Consider the following 22,762-nt stretch of genomic DNA (forward strand, 5'->3'; position numbering starts at 1 on the left):
CCTGCAGGTAGTACATACTCATCAGGAATAGCCTCAGCAGGGGAGGGAGGGGGTGACACACTTGAAATCATAGAACTGAAGGAGTGGGAACATCAGGCCAGCCTTGGCAGCAGGGCTGGATAGGTCTGTCTCCACAACAGACATTTGTACCTATGGGGTACCATTTTCCCCTTCACCCCACACTCAGCAGGGCTCTGTGATCTGCGTACAATCCTGCAGGACCATCCTACAATTCCCAAGGTCTCCCTTAGGTCCCTGCCCACTTCCAGATCAGATTCAGTGACTGTAGCTGGGTGACGCTCTATATCAGAGCCTTAACATCTATGTGTCCCTGCACCCCTCCCACAACACACAGGTCGAAGCCCTCAGATATGACAATGTTCGTTCTTTATGCCTTAATTAAGGTCAGAAGTGGCCACACAGACGGGGCTCTGGTCTCATCCGGGACCAGAAAGGCTGGCACCTTGCTCCTGGACCTGCGACTATGTGAAAAATAAAACCCTGTTGAATTCCGACAGAGCTGGGCTGTAACTCCAACTCCACTCACAACCAGCAGGACTCGCACTGCTCAGGGTGGGACAGTGAGGTGCCATGCTTGGAGGAAGGAATGGGCTTTGAGGAGGAAGAACCTGGACCTCATTAAAAAAAAAATACATTTCCTACAAGACTTTGTGCGAACATGTACAACATTCTTGGATGTATGACACCCCAACAAAGGGTGCTAGCCCAGTCTTAGGAGCCAGCACCTGCACTACAGAACAAACTCGGGTCTTGAGCCACGGCCTCGGAGCCTCGCATCAGGAGCATGAGTGCCACGCAGTGGGCAGCACGTGGGGTGGAGGGACGAGACGGGCACAGTCCTGGGGTGGCTCTAGACTCCAGCCTCCAGCCCATAATCTCACCACTACAGACCATCCAAGAACCAATCAGCCAAGTCGAGCCCATCGGCTGTTTTAATGCAGCCCTCGGACCAGACTGGTGGTTTGAGGCCAGCTGGAGGGTGGTGTCACAAGGTGATTGTCATTGTCCTTAAACTGGTGTGGCTTCTGGGTGCTGAGAGCTCCCACCGTGTATGGTCAGTGGCCAGAGAGGTCTGTCCTAGGAAGCTCTTTGACAAGGCAGGGACAGACAGCAGCCCAGAGGGGATTCATATACATATATACATATATATATACATACATATGTACATAAGGCAACCTCTAGGCCCCCAGCTCACATCTTGCTCACACCACACCCACAATGCTGGGCAGTTTTCTACTGCCAAGCCTTAGCTCCCAGCTGTGTCCTCAAGAGTGCCACAAGAACTGCCCAGCTTCCGTCCTTGAAAGCATTTGCTCAAAAGTCTGGTGGGTTACTTAGAAGGCAGGTATGTCCTGTAAGCAGGACCTGCTCCATCACAAAACCAGCATGGGCCTTGGTGACACCACAGCTGACCAAGGGCAGCAGCACTGGGCCCCTCCCATCATTCCTCTCCCCATGTCAAGCCAGCACGCCTTCATTCACCAGCTCTGTCCCCTGTGGCACGCCATCTCCCTGCATGCCCAGTGTGACAGCCTAACCGTCCCTGCTGGGTTCTGTACCCAGCTCATGGTTTGTGCCCTCTTCCCTGGCGGTTCAGGACTGGGATGAGACACCAGCATGGGTCACTGAACCTTGGTATCCCTGTTCCAGCTCAGCCTGCTCCCCCAAGGCAAGTGGAAGCAGTCCCGCCCTGTAAGGAATCCGGGACGGGGACCGTGAGACGGGAAGGGACCACAGCAGCCGCTCTCGTCCCACCCCTCCCCTCTGTCTCTACTCAGGCCAGGCTTCCTCGGGCTTCTCAAGGCTGGGAAGCTGACCCCTTGTGCAACTGTAACCCCTGCCAGGTTTGGGAAGGGCTGGGAAACATGGGCAGAGCTGCATCTGCGGCTCCACGGGGATGAGTTTTGCAGGAGAGCCTGGCAGTCTGCACACTTGAGCTGCCTGTGGTTTTGGCCCCAGAACCAGGTTGCTGCCAGCAGCAGCCTCCTTTTCCTAATAGCCTTCCTTAAGGCTTCTCGTCAGGAAGGAGTCTTGGGGGCAGACGGGGGCTTGTAAAGCCCTTTACTGTCCCGATGTCTGGGATGAGCATGCTCTGCCAAGGCCAGATACACACAGACAGGGACAGCCAAGGGCAGGGCTGGGCAGCCTTCCTCCAGTCATGTGCACATAGCACCCATGTGACTCTGGTGGTGGGGCCACCACAGGTGTGTGTGTTGGCAGCAGGACCCTCCCCAAGGGTGTCTATCCTGAGCCCACAGGTATGAGATGAAGAGAAGTAAGATCACCTGTGCCACGGGACTAACCCAGTAACAACCACGGCCCCCCTCAAACTGACCCCATTTGACCTTCAACCCAGAGGACACCAGGAAACAGTCCTATACAAGGTCGGTGTCCAGGTCACACTAAAAGCCACTGGACAGGAATATGCTACTCAGAGCACCAAAGCCACAGGGAGGAGGGCTCCCCTTGTGGTGTTATGACAGCCTGGGGCTATTCCATTTCACAGCTCTGCAAAATGTCACGGAAAAGTAGGAATGACACTCCTGGACCCTTAGCCAAACCACTACCCCAGGCAGGCCCTACTTTCCACGGCTGGGGAAAGGAGGAACTGGCTCTGACCCAAGCACAGAAAGCTAGAACAGCCTTGGGTCTGGCTGTCTCCCCCAGACACCCCATCCCCACCCCATAAACGAGCACCCCAGGACAGTGCACCCCAAGCCATAGGTGGGGCCCTTTTGTTCCTGTTGGAGTGACAGCCAGGACAGGGGACAATGTCCTTACTATAGTGGGTTGATGGCAAAGTCCTTAAAATACTCGTTTTTTAAGAGCAGGGGGAGGCTCAGTGGTTGAAAGTACCGGCTGCTCTTGCAGAGGACCTGGATTTGGTTCCCAGCATCCACATGGCAGCACACAACCATCTCATAACTCCAGGCCCAGGGGATCCAACCCCCTCTTCTGGCCTTGACAGGTACCAGGCACATGCATATGTGTGTGTGTACATNATATATACACACACACACACACACATATATATATGCAAACAAATACTCATACACAATAAAATAAAAAGAAAATGGAGACAGAAATCTGTGTTTTATTACTATGCTTAGACCATTTGGAGCACCATATGGTGGCACTAGGGAGGTGGAGGCTAGAGGAACAGAAGTTCAAGGCCAGCTCTGGCTACATAGTTCAAGCCAGCCTCAACTACATGAGACCTCGGGGGTGAGGGGGAGGAGAGAAAGAGAGGGAGAAAAAATGTCAGTGCCAGAACTTATACATTCCCTATCTTGGTCTGCCTGGCCTTGCAGGTGAGTATGCGACCTGTGTTGGGTCCTCCACAGGGTCCAGGACAAATATCACCACCCTGACTCCCTCAGGCAACCTTCCCAGCCACAACCAGTTACCTCCATCTTGGGTCAGCATCTCAGGTCAATCAGCCAAGGCGGTTCCCTCAGCAACCTCAGCCTCAGGCATGGCATAGGGTATGGGTATAGCACCCAGGAACTCCTGAAGGGAGCTCACAGAAAGTCCTGCAATTACTCTGGAGCCTTCTCAGGCCCCCACAGGGAAGGCAGCATCTGGTGGACCCAGCCTGACAAACCCAGGCTCATCATAGAAGTTCCCTAGGAGATCTAGACACAGAAGGAAAAATCTAACACCCACAGCCAGATGGGTGGAACACAGAGACCACTGAGGATGGAGGATGAGTAGGGACCACATCTTCAGGGGGTGCCGGGAAATGGGTCACAGACATAGTGTAAGAATGGAGATAATGCTCGGGGGTCCCCAGAACGCCATCAGACACTTAGAGGGAAATCAGGGTGTCCTGTCCCTAAGGCAGAGTTCATCAGAGAAGGGAAGCCACCACGCCTGGAGGAGCCAGTGTGGAGAGTTTGTAGTAGTGTCCCTTAACAGAGATACAGGCCATTGTTCTACTGTCCCCAGACACAGCACAGCAGGAGGCTGTGATCTCAGGAAGCCTCAGTGTAAAACCCTTGTTGAAAGTTACAGTAAAATGAGAGAGAGAGAGAGGCCATCTGAGGCCAGTGCTCCACACCCGACCCATGTCCCGCAAGCCAAGTGTCAGGCAGGAAGGGTCAGAAGACCTGAGAACCACCCACACAGTGTTACGGGGTGAGCGGGGAGCAGGGGCAATGCAGACCGTCCACAATGCACATGCCATGAGTCCCTCCTTCTGAGGCCCCACGGGCATAGAATCTAGCATGTCTGTCTCCAGCATAGCAATGGGTGGTGTAGACCCAGGACCAGGGCAGGGCAAAGGGCTATCCCTCCTGGGCTTCCTGAAGCCAGCAGCTCAAGCCTCCTTCCTCTGGGCAGTACCACCACCCGGTCACTCTGGGTCTAAGAGGCATCTCTGCTCTCTGACTGTTAGTGACGCATTCCCGTCCTGTCTTGGTCCTCTGTCCCCTCAGGGCACTTCAGTGAGGGCGACTGTCAATGGAGACAGTGAGAAGACACAGGGGGAATGAGTGTCCTTGTCCTGGAGCCGGCAGCAGGGGTCACCCTTCTTTAAGGAGCATCCTGCCTGACAAGGGTGCCTCAGGCTCCCAGAAGGGCCAGCAGCAGGCAGTCGCTGGGCTCCACTATCACAGCTACCCTGAAACACAGGCAGTCGCTGGGCTCCACTATCACAGCTACCCTGAAACACATAGCAGCATTCCTGCATCTGCTTCTACTTCTCACTCGGGCAGCTGCCTGGCTCCTGCAGCGGAGCAGCGGACAGAGGCTGGGACATGTGTGTATGGGGTGCAACCCCCCAGGGCTGGCACATTGCCAGCCCTATAGCAGCCAAGACCAAGCGCTCAGAACTGGCCTAAGCTGTCTGGATCTCCAAAGTAGGAAGTAGGGGTGCCTCCCCCCAAGAACACCATAGAAAAAGAGGGAGGGGTGGACCGAGTACCCAGGGCGCACTATGAAGTGGACGACTGCGAGCTGGTCTTACAGTTTCCTCCGCCTGGCTCTGGATGTCTCTTTAGCTCTAAGCTGCCAGAGGCCCTGTGTTCTCAGGAGGCCAGTAAACCCTTCCCTCACAGCAGAAATCCTACAGATAGCCGGGGGCCAGGAGCCTGTTCTCTGGTTGCCCCTCACCGCTGTGGCAGCTCAGGCTTCCAAAGAAGCCCTCTTCTGTAGACCAAAAAATGCTTTCTGTTGTCAGGGCCAAGGCTCAGCCTGCCTCCCTACCACGCAGACGCAACCCCAGGAGACCCCTGCCCCTTGTCTTGGTGGCAGCTTAGCCAGGCCTGGGTCCCTGTTGATTGATCAACCCCTGCAGATGGTCTCAATCTCAGCAAGACTTAGCATAGCCGCAGAGCTGACACAGGCTGGGGACGCAGGGAGCTGGGGGAGCTTTACCCCCCTGCAGGGTGTGCTCAGGACTCCCAGACACTCATGCTCCACAGGAAGGAACTTCTGAGTGCATAGTCTAACGCCAGCCCACTCAGGCCTCCCTTGGCCCCTCCTTCCCAGACCTGAGGTTGTTCTGAAGAATGAGGCTCAGAGCCCCAGGCAGGTGACACTTACCTAGGCAGGTCCTGCCATCTGTGTGGAGCCGGAAGCCAGGCTTGCACTCACAGAGGTAAGAGCCAGGGGTATTCACACACCTATGCTGGCAGCCGCCGTTGCGTGCACGACACTCATCCACATCTAGGGAGAGAGAGTGGAATTACCAGCTAGGCACACACCAGCCCATTGTGGTGAACAGATGAAGCATGAACCCCAGATCTTGTCAGATCACATCCATTTCCCTCACAGCCCCAGACAGAGGCGGTGCCCATTTACCATGGCTGGCATGCCCTGGGGGGGGGGGGAAGAGCTACCAAAGGAAACCTCAGCATGGGCCACTGTCTTTTTCATATCTGCTGTACACAACCCCAAGGGTAGGACCAGCCCAGGGGTCCAGAAGGAGAGAATGTGGGCTCCTGAGGGGGGCTGCAGGGTGAGGGATGGACAGTGGTACCCCTCTCTCTGTTTACACAGCAGCCCCCTTTCTGTTTCTCAGTGCTTCCTAAGACCTGTCTGCTGGGAGTGTGGCCCTCATTCCGTGATGCCCCTTCTGGAATCTGTATGGTAAGCACCACCAGGTAGCTCTGGACAACAAGGGGGATGTGGTGAAGAGCCAACTGGAGGCAGAGGGTGTCCTGCTCTGTGTTGCCTGTCTCAAGAGGCAGGAAACAAGGCCATGAGCCCCCACTTCTCTTCCACAAAGCCACTGTCACGTGAGCCCTCGGCTCGGAAACAAAGGCCCGACGGCGCTGGCCAAGGCCCTAAAGACTCTGAGAGACTGAAGAGCCAGGGCGCGATGAGGGTTTCAGGGACCCTGCTAGAGGAGTTGGAGTGACAACATCTATCTCGGGGTCCAGAGAGGAGTTAGTTCCTGAGCTTAAATCGCTGGGAGGTCACAGAGGCACACACAGCTTAACTGAGGTACATGCAGGGGTCCTCAGAGACAGCCGGTCTATGAAATCCTATCTGGACAGTCTGGGTGTTCCTGGGCACCACTGCTGACCCCCAACACTGTGGGCAAGGCAAACAGGCTGAAAGAGTTAAAGGATTCTGAGCCACTCAGCACCCCAGCGAGGGGTTCTCAATCCTCCCAGGTCAGTCTGCACATGGCTGCATGCTCCTCGGAAGCCGGGGAGGGAGCCCTGCTGACCACAAAGACTCTCAAGCTGTGAAGGGCCTCCAGGCACAAGACGGCTGTTGCTCAACAGGACTCCTCTGCTAACTCTCCGTACACTGGTGTGGACATGGGTCTCCCTGATCACACATACCTGCCACTTCTCCACAGTCCTTTGAGACAGGGACAGACGCTCTAGCCTCCCTCTGTGTGCAACCAGTTCCTTACAAGGGTCCCAGATCACTCCTGTGACATCTGCCAGTCAGAGATAGGGCTTTTATCACTGTCCCAGGTGCCTCTAGGAGGGCCTGGTGTAATGACTCCAGCTTCAACCCTTCCTACCTTTACGGTGTTTCCTGGAGACACCTATTGTGCGAGTTTATAACAGAGCCTGGGCTGGAGCTCTGCGGCTCCACCATGGCCCTCGGCACCACCAACCCTCAGCTCCGCCACCCTCAAGAGCCAGCGTCTGGACACGGCAGGTCCATCCCAGGCTGAAGGGTTTACCCTTAACACAGCCCTGCAGCCCCGACAACCAGGCCTCTTCTGACGCAAGACGAACGCCTTTTACAGAAATAACCCACATTCTGAAAGCAGGGCAGGACCCTGTGGCCTAAGTCCTGTTTGCCTCATCAAAAAGTGGGCCACACAGAGCTGTTCACAAACAGCTTGGAGGACCTGTGAGGTGCTGAGCCTAGGAGTAGAGCTTTGGCTATGACCTGAGGAGCCTCAGGCTCAGCAGTGCTTACCGTCAGCATGGCTAGGTAGGTAGTGTCCCTAAAGACATCAGGTCCTCATCCCCATGACACTACTCAGAAAATGAAAACTGAGGACAGGACTGCTTTAAGGTCAGTGTCATGGGATGGGGCTTGGGTTAGGTTGACAAACACGAGGCCACCACAGCCTTGGGGGGGCATGGGGGGGGGGGGGGGGGGGGGGGGGGGGGGGGGGGTCAGGGAGAGCAAGCTGGGGCGGGGGAGGGGAAGGGTTAGGCATATCACTTCAGCACTGTGAGTCCAGGCCTCTGTGCACTGGGAGACAGAAAACACGGGTTCTCCCAGGTTAGCTGTACGCTTACATCTCAGATCCAGCCTTCTGGGGCTCCCATCTCCACCATCAGGTAATTAGTCTGCTTTTATTGCTACTGTTTGAGATAGGGTCTCATATAGCCAAGGCTAACCTCAAACTCACTATGTAGCCAAGGATAGTCCTGAATTTCTAATACCCTGCCTGCTGAGTGCTGGGATTACAGACAATTATGCCTCTATATATAGTTTTTAATGCAGTGCTGGGAAGGGAAGCCATGGCTTTGTGCATATCAGGCAAACACTCTCCCAACTGGGTGACACCTCCCCGGCCTGTGTCTGCTTTAGGGCACCTAGTAGAGACTAATCTGCAAGAGTGGCCATGAGGGAAAAAAAATGCAGAGTACAGGCATCTGTTGTGTGACTCTGGCCACGAGCTGACAGTTCCTACCCTGGCCTCCTGACCTAGCAGTACCTGCTGGGGTCGTCTGCACGCCAGGCTCACAAGCGCTATCTGTGCCCAGGCACGCTTACAGGCCAGGTTCCCGGGAATTTCTCCTCCTACAGGCCCATGTCCCAGAACTGTGCTATGCCTCCCACACAGAGACAGCACAGCTGTGGTCACACCGAGCCTGCAGCGGGGCTATCCGGAGATGTTTGGAAGAGTCGAACCCCCAAAGCAAAGAGCAGGATAGCTGGGGTGCATCTGTAGCACAGATACTTCCCTGCTGACCCGGTGAGAACAAGTCAGAGCAGAGCGTGTACCCCAACTCGAGAGTTGGATGGAACCTGCTCATTCAAGGGGCTATGTCTGGTAACAGGCAAACCCACTGCATACTGAATCCCCAAGAGTACCAGGGAAGGGCCATCCAGCAGGGGGAACTGGAAAAGTCATTTTAAATCATTCTGCCCCCATGGGCTGTGGCCAGTGACTGGGAACTTGGCGCTCATGACAGGACCAGCAGCACATGGTGACATCGCTGTGCCAACCTGGGCCAGTCCCCCTGGGCGCTGGGTAAGCCTCTAAGTACCTGCTAAGCCGAAGCTGGTGGTGCTGCCGGGAGACACAAAGAATGCCATCAGAAGGACGAGGGGCACCAATCCTTTACCCACCCCCACCGGTTCCTGGCCCAACAACACACAGCAGTCAAGGCCAGCCAGTCGCCAAACGTTGCCTCTGTGGAAAGCACTTCAGGTTTTCTCAAGCTTCACCGCGGCTTCCAGGAAACACCTCTGGGACCTTGCCACTCTGCCAGGCACCAGGACACCAGGTCCTCACTCTGAAAACCAGAATCCACTGGCTTTTCTTCTCCCTCTGCCCCCGGGAAAGCCTCAGTGCAGGCACTGGGGCTCCAAGTTCTCCAAAGCCTGGTGGTGCCCAAGTGAGACCCTTTTGATGCTACACAGGCTCCCAAGTGCCACCTACAAGGCAGTGACATTCCAGCCTGGCCTGGTCTGGGGGCATTAGGACCCTCGAAACAGAATGACACAGCATGGGCAGGTAGCATCCAACTAGCCCGGGTGCCTTTCAGGCACGGAAGAGTGAGACTCGCCCCAGGGACATCTCCAGTCTGGGAGGGATTGATAGGGAGCACCAGAGGCCCTTGCCTCTCCCTGGGGTGCGAGTGATGAGTCACTGGGGAGCTGCAAACAGCCTCAAGTCATTCACATTCCTGAGGGTGCCCAGCTCCAGGCTGTGTACAGCCACGTGGAGGGAGGCCGGCTCAGAAGCATCAAAATCCCAGCTTCCAGGGTGAGCAAGAATAAGAGGATCCTAATCCCCACGGCTGCCAGAGTCTCAAGCCCAGAGCCTCTAAGTGACCCCGCTGCCTGGGACTGAGAGGCCTGTGGGCTGAAATGAGAGCACCTGTCATAGTCACACAGGCCACCTCAAAAGGTCCCTAAGCTTTTCCCTTCTCAGTTAACTCAGAGTGGCTGATACAGAGGAGTGGGCACGCAGGAAGCTTAGCTCAAAAAGCCAGGAGCATTCGCCTCCTCCAGGGCAGTGACCTCCCCTGCTGTCACAGGACTGGAAGGTCTGACTGCTCGGGACGCGTCTGGGTCCTGTCTCCGCAGTAGTAAGCACCTGTTGGGCCCTCCCCAGGCTGACTCCCCCTGTGCTCGCCGCTTGGCATAAACTTTGAAAAAGAGAAACGAGGGCTGGCAGCACAGGGGTTAAGATCACTTGCTGCTCATCCAAAGGATCTGATTCCAGAACCGACATGGAGCCGGCAACGTCTGTAACTCAAGTTCCAGGCGATCCAACGCCCTCTTCTGGCCTCTGAGGTCACTGCATGCACACAGTACACATACATACATTCAGACATAATGCCCATACATATCAAACAAAACTAAAAGAGAGAAAGAAACAAAGGAAGCATGCTAGGGAGGGGCATCCTGATCCCGCCCAGCCCTGCTCCTGGGGTGCCCACCTGGCCTCTGGTCACCGGTGCTCACGAGGTAGCCTGCCTGGCTCAGGTGGCATGGGTAGCAGTTCCTCCAGAGATAGCGGTAGTGAGTGCCAGTGACACCCACCGGGCTGCCTAGGAGCCCAAGGCACCAGAGCATAGCCAGCCCTCCCCAGCCCCGGGATGCCTTCATGCTGGGTCCGTGGAGTGGTAGGCGGCCTGGGCTCAGGAATCTTGTTCAGGGCTCACAGATCAGGGCTCCAGCTCCAGGCTCCAGTGCACACCCAGCTCAGACACAGACAGTCGGAAACACTCCAACTCCAAGGCACTCACTGTGAGCTTGCCGGCAGGGAGCAGCGCTGAGTCTGGCACGTCCCGCCCCTCTGCCTTTATGGTCTCAACTTTCCCTCCACCCCTTGCAGGTAAAGGCCAAATCCTCAGACTCCAGAGGGAGCCGCCTCCACTCCTAAGCCCCGCCCACCCACCCCCAGAGGGCCGGGTTGGTCCCACCACAGCATGCCCCCCCCCCCCGCATTCCTGCTGGCACACACACACACACAAACCCACACAAACCACAGGCACATACAGACACATGTGCACGCACAGCCCACTGTGCAAACGCGCACACACACAAAAGGCACACACAGATGCACAACTTCAGATAGAGATGCGCACACAAACGTGCAGAGACACACAGTCATCGTGTCCTGGCCAACACAGAAGAGAAACCACCCTGGCAAGGCTGGGAGGCCCTGCAGAGGAGGCTTGGTGGGAAGCGAGGGGAGGCGGGGCAGTGTGAAGCCACAGTACAAAGCTGGAATCCTAGGCATGGAGATGTTACCACCACTTCTTCGTCCCCTAAGCCCTGTGTCCCCATCTATTTCACCCTTCACTGGGCTCCATCAAAGGAGCCTGAAAAGAGTCCCCACATCCCTTAGCACAAGGACAGTGCTGGGAACAGAGTAGACAAGCTAAGAGGGACAGCCCTATGATAGGTGTGGGTCTGCAGAGGCTGCCCCTCCTGAGTTCAAGCTGCTCTGTAGTCCACCTCACATGGACAGCCAGGTCTGGGATTCCAGCTTGGGTGGGAGATTCCCTCCTGAGCCCGCACCTTTTCTGATGTACCCTCTCACTCACAGGACCCCCCTCCCTCTTCCCAGGGCCTGAATGAAGATGTGGAACACTTGACAAGATGGGGTGCTTGGACCAGGTGCTCTCTGTTGGGAAGATGCTCTAGATTTAGGCGGAGTCCCTGAACCAGGGTTGGAGAACAGGACACCTGTCCGCGCAGGCTTCCAGGAAGCTGCTGACAGCAACCACAAAGGAAGGCAGCTGTAACATCATAACAGCATAATCTGCTCTCCTAGAAGTGATCATGTCTCCCTCTGAACATTCCAGATAGGCAGTGAGCACAGGTTAAGTTAGCCATAGCTGCCAGGAAGGAAGAGGGTTAATGCTCCCTGGGCCACCAGACTATAGGGGTGGAAAGGTCTTTGACCCATAGTCTGACCTACTGGCTACATATGGCAGAGAAAAGAAAGCCCGTGCTGGCCAGTGGCCTCGCCCAACAATCTGGGAACTCTGGAAGCAGCAGTCTTGCAAGCCCACAATGTCCCACCTGTCCTGTCCTGTCTGGAATCCAGGGCCCAGCCTACCCTATCACCTACCTGCTGGGGCATGACAGCGCAGACATGCCTGTCTGGGATCTGCTGGTCTGCGGGGTAAGCCCCCCTCTCCTGCCTTCTTTGAGTGGCACACCTCAGAGACACTAAGCCTTTGCCTTGAGGTGCTTCCAGAAACCTCCCCAATAAGTATGCTGTGGGCAGGACCTGGATGGAGGCAACTCTCATAGTATGGTACTGCTAACATGTACCCCATTGTCAATGAGGACTCTAGGAGTCAGAGCAGCATGCAGTGAGGTGGTGAGGTGGCAGCCACCTCACAGAGAGCCAGGAAAAGACTCTAACACAGTCACTTTACCAATGAGTCAGTGCTTCCTCTGCTGCCATCCTTTGGGCCACAGGTTGGGTCAAGTGGCAGACAAAGTAACACAAACCCCTGCTTAGGCAAAACACACTCTGACACCTCCCAAACTCAAGGCCCTAGAAGTAGGAGACCTACTCACCTGTCCTGTTTTGCCCAGAGAGAATTTGAAACAAGCTACAGTTGTCTGGGGAAAGCCTCAACTGAGAAAATGCTGCCATCGACTTGGCCTGTAGACAAGCCTGGAGAGCATTTTTCTTGATTAAAGATTTATGTGGGCGGGCTGAGCCCAACATGGGTGGTGCTACTGCTGGGCAGGTGGTCCTGGATGATACAAAAAAAGCAAACACAACAAGCCAGCCTGCAACTGTTTTGTAGCATGTTCCCTGAGATTGAAACATTCTATCCTGTAGGCAAACTCCTTAAGATAGAAAGTAACTCTTCAAAATAGCTTCAGGAAGTCCCTGAAACTGATCAGATTCACTAGGCCCCTCCTTCACAAAAGTAAACAAGGTCACCGAGACACTCTCAGATGACAGGCCGCCTGGAAGAAGCAGAGACCAGCCAAGAGACTTGAGAGCAGAAACCAGGGGAGCTGCCTGCCTGGATGGGGCTTAGGCCAACTGAGGCACTAAGAAAACTCTCTCTCTCTCTCTCTCTCTCTCTCTCTCTCTCTCTCTCTCTCTCTCTCCCTCCCTCCCTCCCTCCCTCCCTCCCTCCCTCCCTCCCTCCCTCCCCAGTTGAGCTGTGAGCTGTGTAGAGTGCTCCAAGTACCCAGCTTTTGTGATCTGCCATGCTTGCTGAGGTGGGCTTTGGTGATACAGCTTTCCTTGAGTCATTTCTGCTCCTGTAAGCAGCCCCTCACCTATGTTTCTCAAGTAACTCCGATAAAACTCATGGGTTTATCAGTTGGGCTCTGGGAGCAACTATAATCTGCTGTGGGCTACCCTATGCAGAGTGAGAAGACACTGTATGCTACATCTCCCCAGGGAAAGCCTGTCACGCAGCCACAGTGCTCCTCCAAGGCCTCTGCCTCAGCTCCCGCCTGCAGGTGTCGGCTCTGAGCAGACATCCTGAGCACCCAGACATCCGCCATCAAGTGTGTCCTGAGAGGCGGAAGCTGAAATAAACCCTTTCCTTGAACGCTCGGTCCCCAGCCAGCAGTCACCTGGAGAGGATCAGGTGGTATAGTCTGCCTGGAAGCTGTAGGCCACTGAGGGTGGGTTAAGGCTTTTTAAAAGACTTTGCCACTTCAAGTGAGCTTTCTTGGCTTTCTGTTTATAGATCTATCTGTGAGCTCTCAACTGCTGCTGCAGCACCATGCCTAATTGTCTTTCCCGTGCCCAGTGCCCAGCCATGACACCTGTCTGCCTCAGTTTCTTCCTCTACAATAAGGGTTTGACTGCGGCAGCACCTCCCTCCCGTGGAGAAAGTGTAAACATGAGTAGGGATGTCAGGCTGTCTGAGCCCCTGCTCTGGGCCCTTTAATAATGTCAAACCCCAAGGCTAAACATTAAGTCAGTGACAGTGCCCAGAGCTGGTCCCTGAAGGACCTGTCCTTTCCCATCGGTCCTAAAGGTGTCATGGGAGCCAGCCAGGTCTGAAACAAGCCAAAGGAGTCCAGCATTGGGCCTAGCCACTAGCAGCCACATGCCTGCTGACCTCAGCCCTCCACAATCCGGGACCATCGGTGACCTCTCATTCACACTCCCTCTTCCACTGACCCTAGCTCCTCCCCTAGCTGAAGTGGGGACACCCATTCCCACGTCCCACATCTGTCTAGCCTGGCCCACATGGCAGCCCAGGGACTGGCAAAGCCACTCTACTGTCCCCACCATCTCCCCTCGTGTCACTAAACATATCCAGACACAGGGCTTTGGGGTCTGGATGCTGTTTGGGAAATGCCTTCCCAATGCAAACCTGCTGTGGTGAAATGTCTGTGTCAGCAACAGGGGCCACTCCTACCTCTGCCAGTCCAGCTCCCTCCCCACGCAAGCAGCCACTAGCCTCCTCTGTCCTGATTCCCCCAGATGCCACAATGACTCCCCCCAAACACCATTACCTCCTTCAGAGATGGAGGGCCCCGACTCTAGGCAGAGGGGCAGAACTAACATCTCCCAGGGCCACCAAGACCTAAAGTAGAATGGGACCCCACTGGTTCCTGCTCTGTGGGTCTGTCTCGTAGGATCATCCTTGGATAACCTCTCCACGAATCCTTTCCTGAGGTTTTACCCTGATCCAACTTGGATATCAAACACCTAAGTACATGTTACTGAATCTCAAAGAAATGAGCAGTATCCAAGCCACGCAGACTGAGTCCAGAGCTGCACAGAAGCATATTGTGTGTATATGCGTGTGTGTGTGTGTGTGTGCGCGTGCGCGCGCGCGTACGTGTCAGGGGAGTCTATTTAATACCTCACCCAGGTTCCTAAAAACTCAGAGATGACTCTAAGAGATGAGGCTACCTCCCTGCCCTATCCATGTTCCTGCCTGGCAATAATGCTAAGGGCCAGCCCTTGGTGAAGCTGCTTGTGGAGGCCTGGTCAAGCCAATAACCAAGCCCACAGCAGGTGGGGGAGGATATAAAGGAAAGAAGGAATCAGAGACCTATACAGATAGTCCTGAGATCTAAACCTGAGGTCCTAAGCTTTCCCATGGTGGGGTGAGGTGTGTGGTTGAATAAGCCATGATGCCCACAAGCATCTTCACATGCCCACTGTGCCAGACCAGTCTAGCCATGCTCCCAGGGGGACCTTAAGAGAGTTGAAGGGAGCGTCTTCCACGCCCAGCACAGGGGCAGACAGCTCTTGCAGACCGAGCAAAGTGGGCTGCCGCTCTCATTCCACCTGCATCTCCAGCTGCCGGGAGAAGAACCAGACAGACAACTCAGAGCCACCTGGAAAGAGTCTTAATGAAGGACTGTCTGTGTAGACTGGCCTATGGGGACATCTGGAGGACTGTCTTCACTGAGTCAAAGGCACGAGACTCAGCCTGGTGCAGGAGGCGCCATTTCCTCTATGGCGGGGCCTGAACTGCCACTAGGACTCTAAACAGGAATTAAGAGATAAAATAGACCCTTTCCTCCAGTCTGCTTTTTGTTTGTAACTTTGTTTTTTGAGACTGGGTTTCTTTAACAGTTCTGGCTGCCCTGAAACTCCCCGCTCCATAGACCAGGCTGGCCTTAAACTCACAGAGATCCGCCTGCCTCTGTCTCGGGAGTGTTGGGATTAAAGGAGTGTGCCACCACCATACAGCCTAATGTGCTTTTCATCAGAGCAACAGAAACAAAACCAGAGCGTGGCTAGAACCTGCATGGGAAAGAGGAACTCAGCCTCTAAGCCAAAGACACCCCCTCCCTGACCCTCGACCCTCCTCCCAGAGAGCGAATGCACCTGCTGGCTGTTTCTGACCCTTCACCTCCAGAACAGGTGAGTCTGCGGTGTGCAGCCAAATGCAACTCAACTCACTTCCCTACAGACTCCACGACATCCCTCCCAGCCTCTCTCCCACTGTGCTGTGTGGAGGTTATTTCAGGAGCAGAGAGGACCAGGGCCCCCGCCTGGCCTCAGAGCACACAGGGTCTGGCTGTGCCTCCTGGAACCATTCTGAGTAAGCCTTCTGGTAAATCCATTGCTGGTCTCTGCTCCTCACCCAAGCCGAGGAAGGAGAACAGAGCCAGCTGCCTTTCCTGCCTGCAGCCATTCCTGGCAGGACCAGGTGGAAATAAGAGAGGCTCCTGTCCTTGCAGATGGAGGGCCTCTTGGGAGAGCAGTTTTGACTCACAGCCTCTTCCAGAAGCCATACATCCTAGGGAACACTAAACCCGCCCAAAACACCTGAGACCCCAGTGCCAGAATAATGCCAGCAAGGCATGACAAGGCCCAGACCTAGAGCCACGCAGGGACCTCAGACCGTACGAGCACAGAGTGCGAACAGTTTCTTGGTGGCGGCTATCTGCTATTGGATCTCTCTCCCTATGGTTGTATAAGACCCAGAACTGTCTGATGGCATCCTACCAAGGACACACTCACACCCTAGGGGATGTCAGTCGTCTCCCTGGGCCCATGGGACCTGAGTGTCACATCACACTCACAGAAGGGACAAACTGACACCGTGGGACTTGGGAAGCTTCCTGGGTTGAGGAAGGCCTGACCTGGCCTTTGGAAGTAACATTTTTTAAAAATATTTATTTATTTATTATTTATACAATATTCTGTCTGTATGTATGCCTGCAGGCCAGAGAGGGCACCATTACAGATGGTTGTGAGCCACCATGTGGTTGCTGGGAATTGAACTCAGGACCTTTGGAAGAGCAGGCAGGATGAAAGTAACATTTTAAAGAATACACGATTAGCTTTGTCAGAGCATATGAGCAGGTAGGTGCAAATTGCTAGGCAATGAGGAAGAAAAGGCTTGGCTACCAGTCAGTGAAGTTGGGAGACTTGGACAGAGTGCCTGGATCCCAGGGCCTGGCCCACAGCAGGGTAGAAGGCAGCAGCAGACTGTGGAACAATCAACAGGATCAACAAGGATGTTACCTTGATGGCCCAGAAGCCCCTTTGGTCACCCCTCTGTCCATCTGCTGGATGCTAGAGCCAAGGTTGGCAGCCAGCTCCTGCTGGGTACCTGCAGGAGGTCCTAGATGCTACTGTTTCCCCGCCCTGACAATACCCACAGATGTCTACATGCTACCCAGACTGTCTACACGCTACCCAGACTGTCTACAGACTACCCAGACTGTCTACACGCTACCCAGACTGTCTACAGGCTACCCAGACTGTCTACAGGCTACCCAGACTGTCTACAGGCTACCCAGACTGTCTACAGGCTACCCAGACTGTCTACAGACTACCTAGACCGTCTACACGCTACCCAGACCATCTACACGCTACCCAGACCATCTACACGCTACCCAGACTCTGAGAAACAGTCTGCATCCATGTATGATTCACAGCAGTGACCTCTGACTCACCAAGGTTTCCCCCACTCCTAAGTATATACACCCTATGCCCTCAAACCCCTACACTGGCCCTAGGTGGTACATGTCCCCTCATATCAGCCAGTCACAGGCCTTTTCTCCAATCCTGCTGTCCCCGAAACTGACTTCCAGAACTGTAAAGGATTCTAGGATGAGATTCCGGGGTCTGGAGGTTCAATAGTGTTAAGAGTCTAGTTGCCCAGCAGAAGTCTGAAGTGGGGTAGTGAAAGAACTTGAGGGGGGGAAGGGGGTCTGGGCTTAGACTCATTTCTCAGGATGCCTTAGGGAAGAGGCAGAGAGAGGCAGGAAAAGTATCCCATGAGGCCCCGGGCGGCAGGTGCAGTCATCATTCAAGCCAAATGCACCAAGACAAACAGCTGCTGGAAGACACAGTTGCACAGGAACGAGTTAAGAGACTGGCCCAGTGGGGGAAGAGAGGCTAGGGACAATAGTGGAGGAGAGACATTGCTGAGGTGGGGAAGAGATTCTCCTGTCCCGCTTCACTCCACCCGCCCTGCCCCACCCCACCCTAGGACTGCCACCCAGCCTATATGCCCTGCCACCTGCTAACCAGGAGGAGCTGTCAACCTCACTTCCAGGAGACATAAAGGGAAATGAGTTGTTCTAGGTTATACAAGACACGGCCACTCTGTAAGGCAGCTCAGGATCCCTGCTATCCAGCAATCGCTGTTCTGCTCAGGAGGAGACCTAGACCACCAGGGAGTAAATCCAGGAAGGCCAGCTGATACCAGGAGGACAGAAGAGGAGGGTGCTGGGAACTTCCCTTTCCCCAGCCCAGAAGGCCCCCAGTCCAGTGCAGAAGCTTCCAGAACCAGAGCAAGATCTTGCCTACATCATCTGATGGTCATTTTCTCACCCCAGAGACCAGCCAGAATTCCTAGAATGCTCTAGGGTCCACCGTTCCACTATTTCCTTTCTGTGGGCTTAGTCTGAGAATGCAGCTTTATTATTTATTAAATTTCTTTTTGCGGGGAGGCAGTCACTATAACCCCAAGCTGGTCTCCAAAATAAAGGAGGATGACCTTGAACTTCTGATCCTCCTGCATCCCCTTTCCAAGTCTAAGATTGTAGGTTTAAGCCACCACGAAATTTGCATAGCCCTGAGGACTGAACCCAAGGTTTTGTGTATGTTAGGCAAATGCCTAACACCACAGCCCCAGCCCCAGGATTGAGGAACCCTGAGCCACGCATGCTGTCTCCAGTCGGCACTCAGGGACGAAAACCTCATCTCCTATGTCTACCTCTTTCTTGCAAGTCTGCCTGAGCCCACAGGGCTTCTGCCAAGAAGGTTGCTGGTGTTTGCCAGAGGCTCCACCTGCCTACCCTGGGGTGACTTTGGGTGGGGGAGGGAGGGACTGGCCTCTGGACTGTTGTTGTTGTACTGGCAATGTATGGACCTTGGAGGCTATTACTTTCCTGCCTTGGCCTCCACAGAGAGTCTACTTGCCAGTTTGTTCACTAGAGGAATGAGCGTGAGCCAGCAATGGGAAATGAGAACCTTCAACTCTGAGCACCTCCGACGGAGGAAGAAGGCCTTGGCCATGGGCGTCTCTGGAAACCCTGCCGCTGGGTTTCTTGCCGTATCCAGAGGACACTGGACTGGGGAAGCCCCAGTTCTTTCCCTGGCAGAAGGGCTATGGCTGTGGCCAGAAGGCCAGGTTCATGCCTAACCCCAGGGCCCATGGGTGTGTGGCCACATTCCCCAGCCTCAGCCTCTGACCATGCAGCAGGCCATTCTCGCTGCTGTAACTAACTAAATGCCTCATTTGGTGAATGACCAACAGCAGGAACCAACTGGACACAGAATTATGTGGAGAGCCAGGACAGAAGCCAGCAGAAGTGGCATCTGGTGAGGTCTTTTCCTCATAAATGGCACTTGGGTTGTCCGGAGAGGATGACTGGAGTGGCAGGTCCCCTCTGCACTTTCCTATAACCACCTCCCTTCACATTATCTTACTGCAGAGTAAACTTAGCATCCACGTTCACAGAGGACATTGGTAGACACAAATGTCAGCTACATGCCGGGTACTGCTGACCAGAGAGAGAAAGGGACTGAACATGTCCCAAAGGCCCTGGGAGAATGGAGAAGGCTCCAGAGGGAGCAGGAGCCACCCGAGCAGCTGAGCACAGGACCCTGGGGGGGTCTCCTGAGGCTGCTCTGAACCAGCCCTGCTTGGGATTCCGAGTCACTACTGCCCCTCTGTCCTCCAGCTCAGCGCTTTAATAGTGTGTGAAGCTTGAGAGGCGCCTCCCGCTTGTCTGAGCAAGATGACATGGTGTCCACAAAGGACTGGAGCCTATGGCCTTCTCAGAAACAGTCTCTAACAATCCCAGCTCTATCCTTAAATCCCTACAACTGAGGGAAGGAGAGGGACCTGGGCCAGCAGAGGCCCAGCACTGACCCACGTGGTACCTGTTGAGTGCCAAGGGCATAGTGGGGGGCTTAGGTCAGTTCTCACTGCTCTTCCCATCCACTAAGGCCAGGCTACCCCCAGAGAGTACAAAACCCACAGGCACTAAAGACTTTGGGGAGACTCTGTAGCAGTACTGCTTCCCGGGGTCCAGAGGGTCAGAAAAGGCACTAGCGCAGACATGCAGCTACCCCAGGCATCAGGCACAAGGATAGGGGTCTAACGCAGCAGCACTGGCCCTTCCCGTGGACCAGTACAGCTGGCCTGGGTCAGCTGCTGTCAGCCTTTCCTAATCAGAACTGCGATTCGCTTCCCACGTTCCTTCCTCTCCCGAGGGACAGAGAGGACCTGGCGGAGCTCTCGGGCAACAAGGCTGCATTGGTGGGTGTGACAGAAATGGGACTGGAGTCACTATGACAGCTGAGAGTGGGTGAGACGGGCTTCTTGGGAACCTCGGTTTGGGGGAGCCTCCTTGGGGACAATGACATAGTGTCCACGAAGAGCTGGCACCCACAGGCGTCTCGTGAACATTCCATGGTAACCCCAGCTCTACCCTTAAAGCCGTACGGCTGAGGGGGAAGAGAAGGGCTATCTGCTGGAATGATGCCAGCCCCGGTCTCTAAGCATTTCCTTGAATCCTCTAATGAGTGGAGAAGCTGTGAGTCCTATCTGTCCTGTTTGATTGCCCAGACACACATCTTAGCGGGGGACTACGTCCAAGCTCCACCCTCATGACACTAAAGGTGAGTCCTGGGATGGCTTTTGCCACAGACACTTCGTGGAAGTGGAGATGCGTTCAGGGCCCTGGAACGTACAGCAAGGAGCTCTGCTGGGGAGAAGAAAGACAGTTCGGTTGGTGCTTGCCTCATCAGCATGAGGGCTGGGTGTGGTGGTGTGAACCTGCAGCCCCAGATCTGGAAAGGGAGAGACGGGGACACTCCTGGGGTTCACTGGCTGCTGGGCTACTTGGTGAGTTCCAGACCAATGAGAGCCTGTCTCAGAAAAGAAGGCTGATAGCATCTAAAGAACAAGACAGAGTGTTCTTCCCCTACACACACTCATGTACACATACATACACACTAAACAAAATGAGCGTCACCGAAGAGCCTGATAGGTCAATCATACATGGGCCTGGGTCCACCTATGCAGGCCCAGTCCAGAACAGAGACCGGATCCCACCCAGCAGGGCAGAAGCAGTGGCTGGTGTCACTCAGACCACCCAGTCCCGCTGAATGGACTCGGCCCTGGCTCCAGCAGAGCCTCCCAACACATGACGTACACCAGCCTGGACCAGGTCTCAGGGCCGGGGCCAAGACACCTCGGGCCAGACTCCCATGCCAGCATTCTGTTTTACAGCAGCTATTCATCACTCAGAGCGGTTTCTGGGCTCACCCCACCATCAACTCTGCACACACCTCCCCGCGTGAGCAAGCAAGGCCGTCCTTTCCTCCTGGGATGTCTTCATTTCCTACAGCCTGTGCTCACACATGCAGGCAGCCTGCGCCCCACGAGCTCTGCTGCCTCACGTATTGGCCAGAGGAGGCCGGGCTGGCAAGGAACAAAGAAAGCACAGCAGGCCCCTGGCTCATGGTGGAGGCCCTTGGCCATGAGGTGACTTAGAACTCCAATCATCCCAAACTCGCAGAGCTGGGGCATGAACCCCACGGGAGGTGGGGAGGTGGGGAGGTGGGGAGGAGGGGCTGGGGCCGGGAAGAGGCAAGGAAAGAGAAGGCGGGTGCTACAAGGCCAAACCATCCTCTGCCTAAGACTCCACCCTGTAGTCATGTTCCTGCCTCTACCCACCTCTGTCAGAGGCAAAGACCTGGTCTACCCTTAGGGGAATCCAAACAGAGACTCCAATGTCTCATGAAGGAACAGAAGTGATCTTGGGGCCACAGGCCTGCAATCCCAGCTACTCAGGAGGCTGGTGCAGGGAGATCTCAAGTTCCAGGCCCTCCTGGGCCGCAGAGTGAGGTCCAGGAAAGCCTGGGAAGTTTAGTCAGACCCTGTCTCAAAGAGGGCTGAGGGGATGTGCGGCCCAGTGGTAAGCTGCTTGCCTGGCACGAGCCAGGCCCAAGTCCAGCAGCACCCATGGATGGCCCGCTTTGGTCTTGGGTCATCACCCTCTTCTGCCTTCTTTCTGCTTCCTGCCCGGGGTTGTAAGTGGAGGCTGGCTTGCTGGCACTGCACTCAGCTCCCCAACATCCATGTCCCACTTGGATGGCCGATCAACACAGCACACCAGCTCTAGAGCACACACTACAAACTCCAGCTTCTGGGAGGAAGATGACCCACGCCCAAGAGCACCCCTCTCCCGGAAAGGACAGAAGTGAATGGGCTGAGAAGATGAGAAGACAGCAATTCTTTCTCTGGGGCTCTGTAGGCCTTGGGGGGGTCATCCCTACACATACCTGCCCGGAACCCCACTGCAGAGCTTCCGCCCTGCTCTCCTAGGCTGTAAGAAACATGGGGTCAGTTTAGAGCCAAGATCTGCCTGACCAACTGCATCACCCCAAAGCAACTGACCAAAAGCTGGGGCAGGCACGCTAGACAGAAAGAACCTACCTACCCATTTCATCCTGACACTGACGTCCATGCGAGGGGCTTCTAGGGTGTCTCCGTGACTATGCTGGGCCTTCCCATGCCTGCTCGCGGCCTGGCCCCAGGGACAGCAGGCACTCTGACTGATCAGGGCTTGGTCTAGCAGCCACTCCTGCTGATGTCTGTCCCCAGCTTGCAGTTCTTACACAAGGGGAGATATCCATACGGATAACCGCCATGCATTCCAGAAGACAGACCAGAGGAATGCCGGGAGTCTTCAATTGCCCAGCAGAGCCCTTAACCTGGCCATTCGTACGTCACTGGAGAGTGGGGATTTTCAGACTCCCCATCAGGAAAGGTGAGGCTCCAGGGGCAGTGGACAGGCACCCTAGGTCACAGCCCCATCTAGGAAGCCATAGGGCTGAGGAGCCTGATTCCATCTTGGGCCAAGAAGCAGCGGTCACGGAAAGGGAGCTGCAGAGCAGGTACCACTTGGGGGAGGGTATAGCCAGTGCTTGGTTAGGTGAACTGGCTCACAGCAAACTATCTGTACCAAGTCTTTCAGTTTGCTCCTTAAACCAGCTTAGCGATCACTCCCTCTTTTCGGAGGGAGATACCCCAGGCTTGCGGCAATGAAGAAGGCTCTGTAGGCTCTGTGACTGATGGGGACCAGAAAATCTCCCTAGGACAAGCCTGCACGTCACAGTGGGGGGGATGGGCTACCGAAGGTCTTG

At 55.1% G+C, this 22,762-nt stretch overlaps 1 protein-coding gene across 4 annotated transcripts in view; it reads right to left on the minus strand.

Moving 5' to 3' along the window:
* Megf6 (multiple EGF like domains 6) overlaps window positions 1-22,762 on the minus strand; it is a 95,509-nt gene that overhangs the window by 25,714 nt on the left and 47,033 nt on the right. For 3 of the 4 annotated variants that reach the window (XR_007593756.1, XM_050153324.1, XM_050153323.1), the window contains exon 5: window positions 5,566-5,688. Coding sequence is in view for 3 of the 4 variants with exons in the window: in XM_050153324.1 (XP_050009281.1) it covers window positions 5,566-5,688 (123 nt within the window). In the remaining variant the exon portion in view is untranslated. Of the gene's footprint in view, window positions 1-5,565; window positions 5,689-10,118; window positions 10,288-22,762 lie in introns of those variants that run through there. The other variant, XM_050153325.1, reaches the window with a different exon arrangement.

Source organism: Alexandromys fortis, unplaced genomic scaffold, assembly GCF_014885135.2.
Source record: "Alexandromys fortis isolate MF-2015 unplaced genomic scaffold, M_Fortis_MF-2015_v1.1 scaffold_88, whole genome shotgun sequence".
NCBI classification, from domain to species: Eukaryota; Metazoa; Chordata; class Mammalia; order Rodentia; family Cricetidae; genus Alexandromys; species Alexandromys fortis.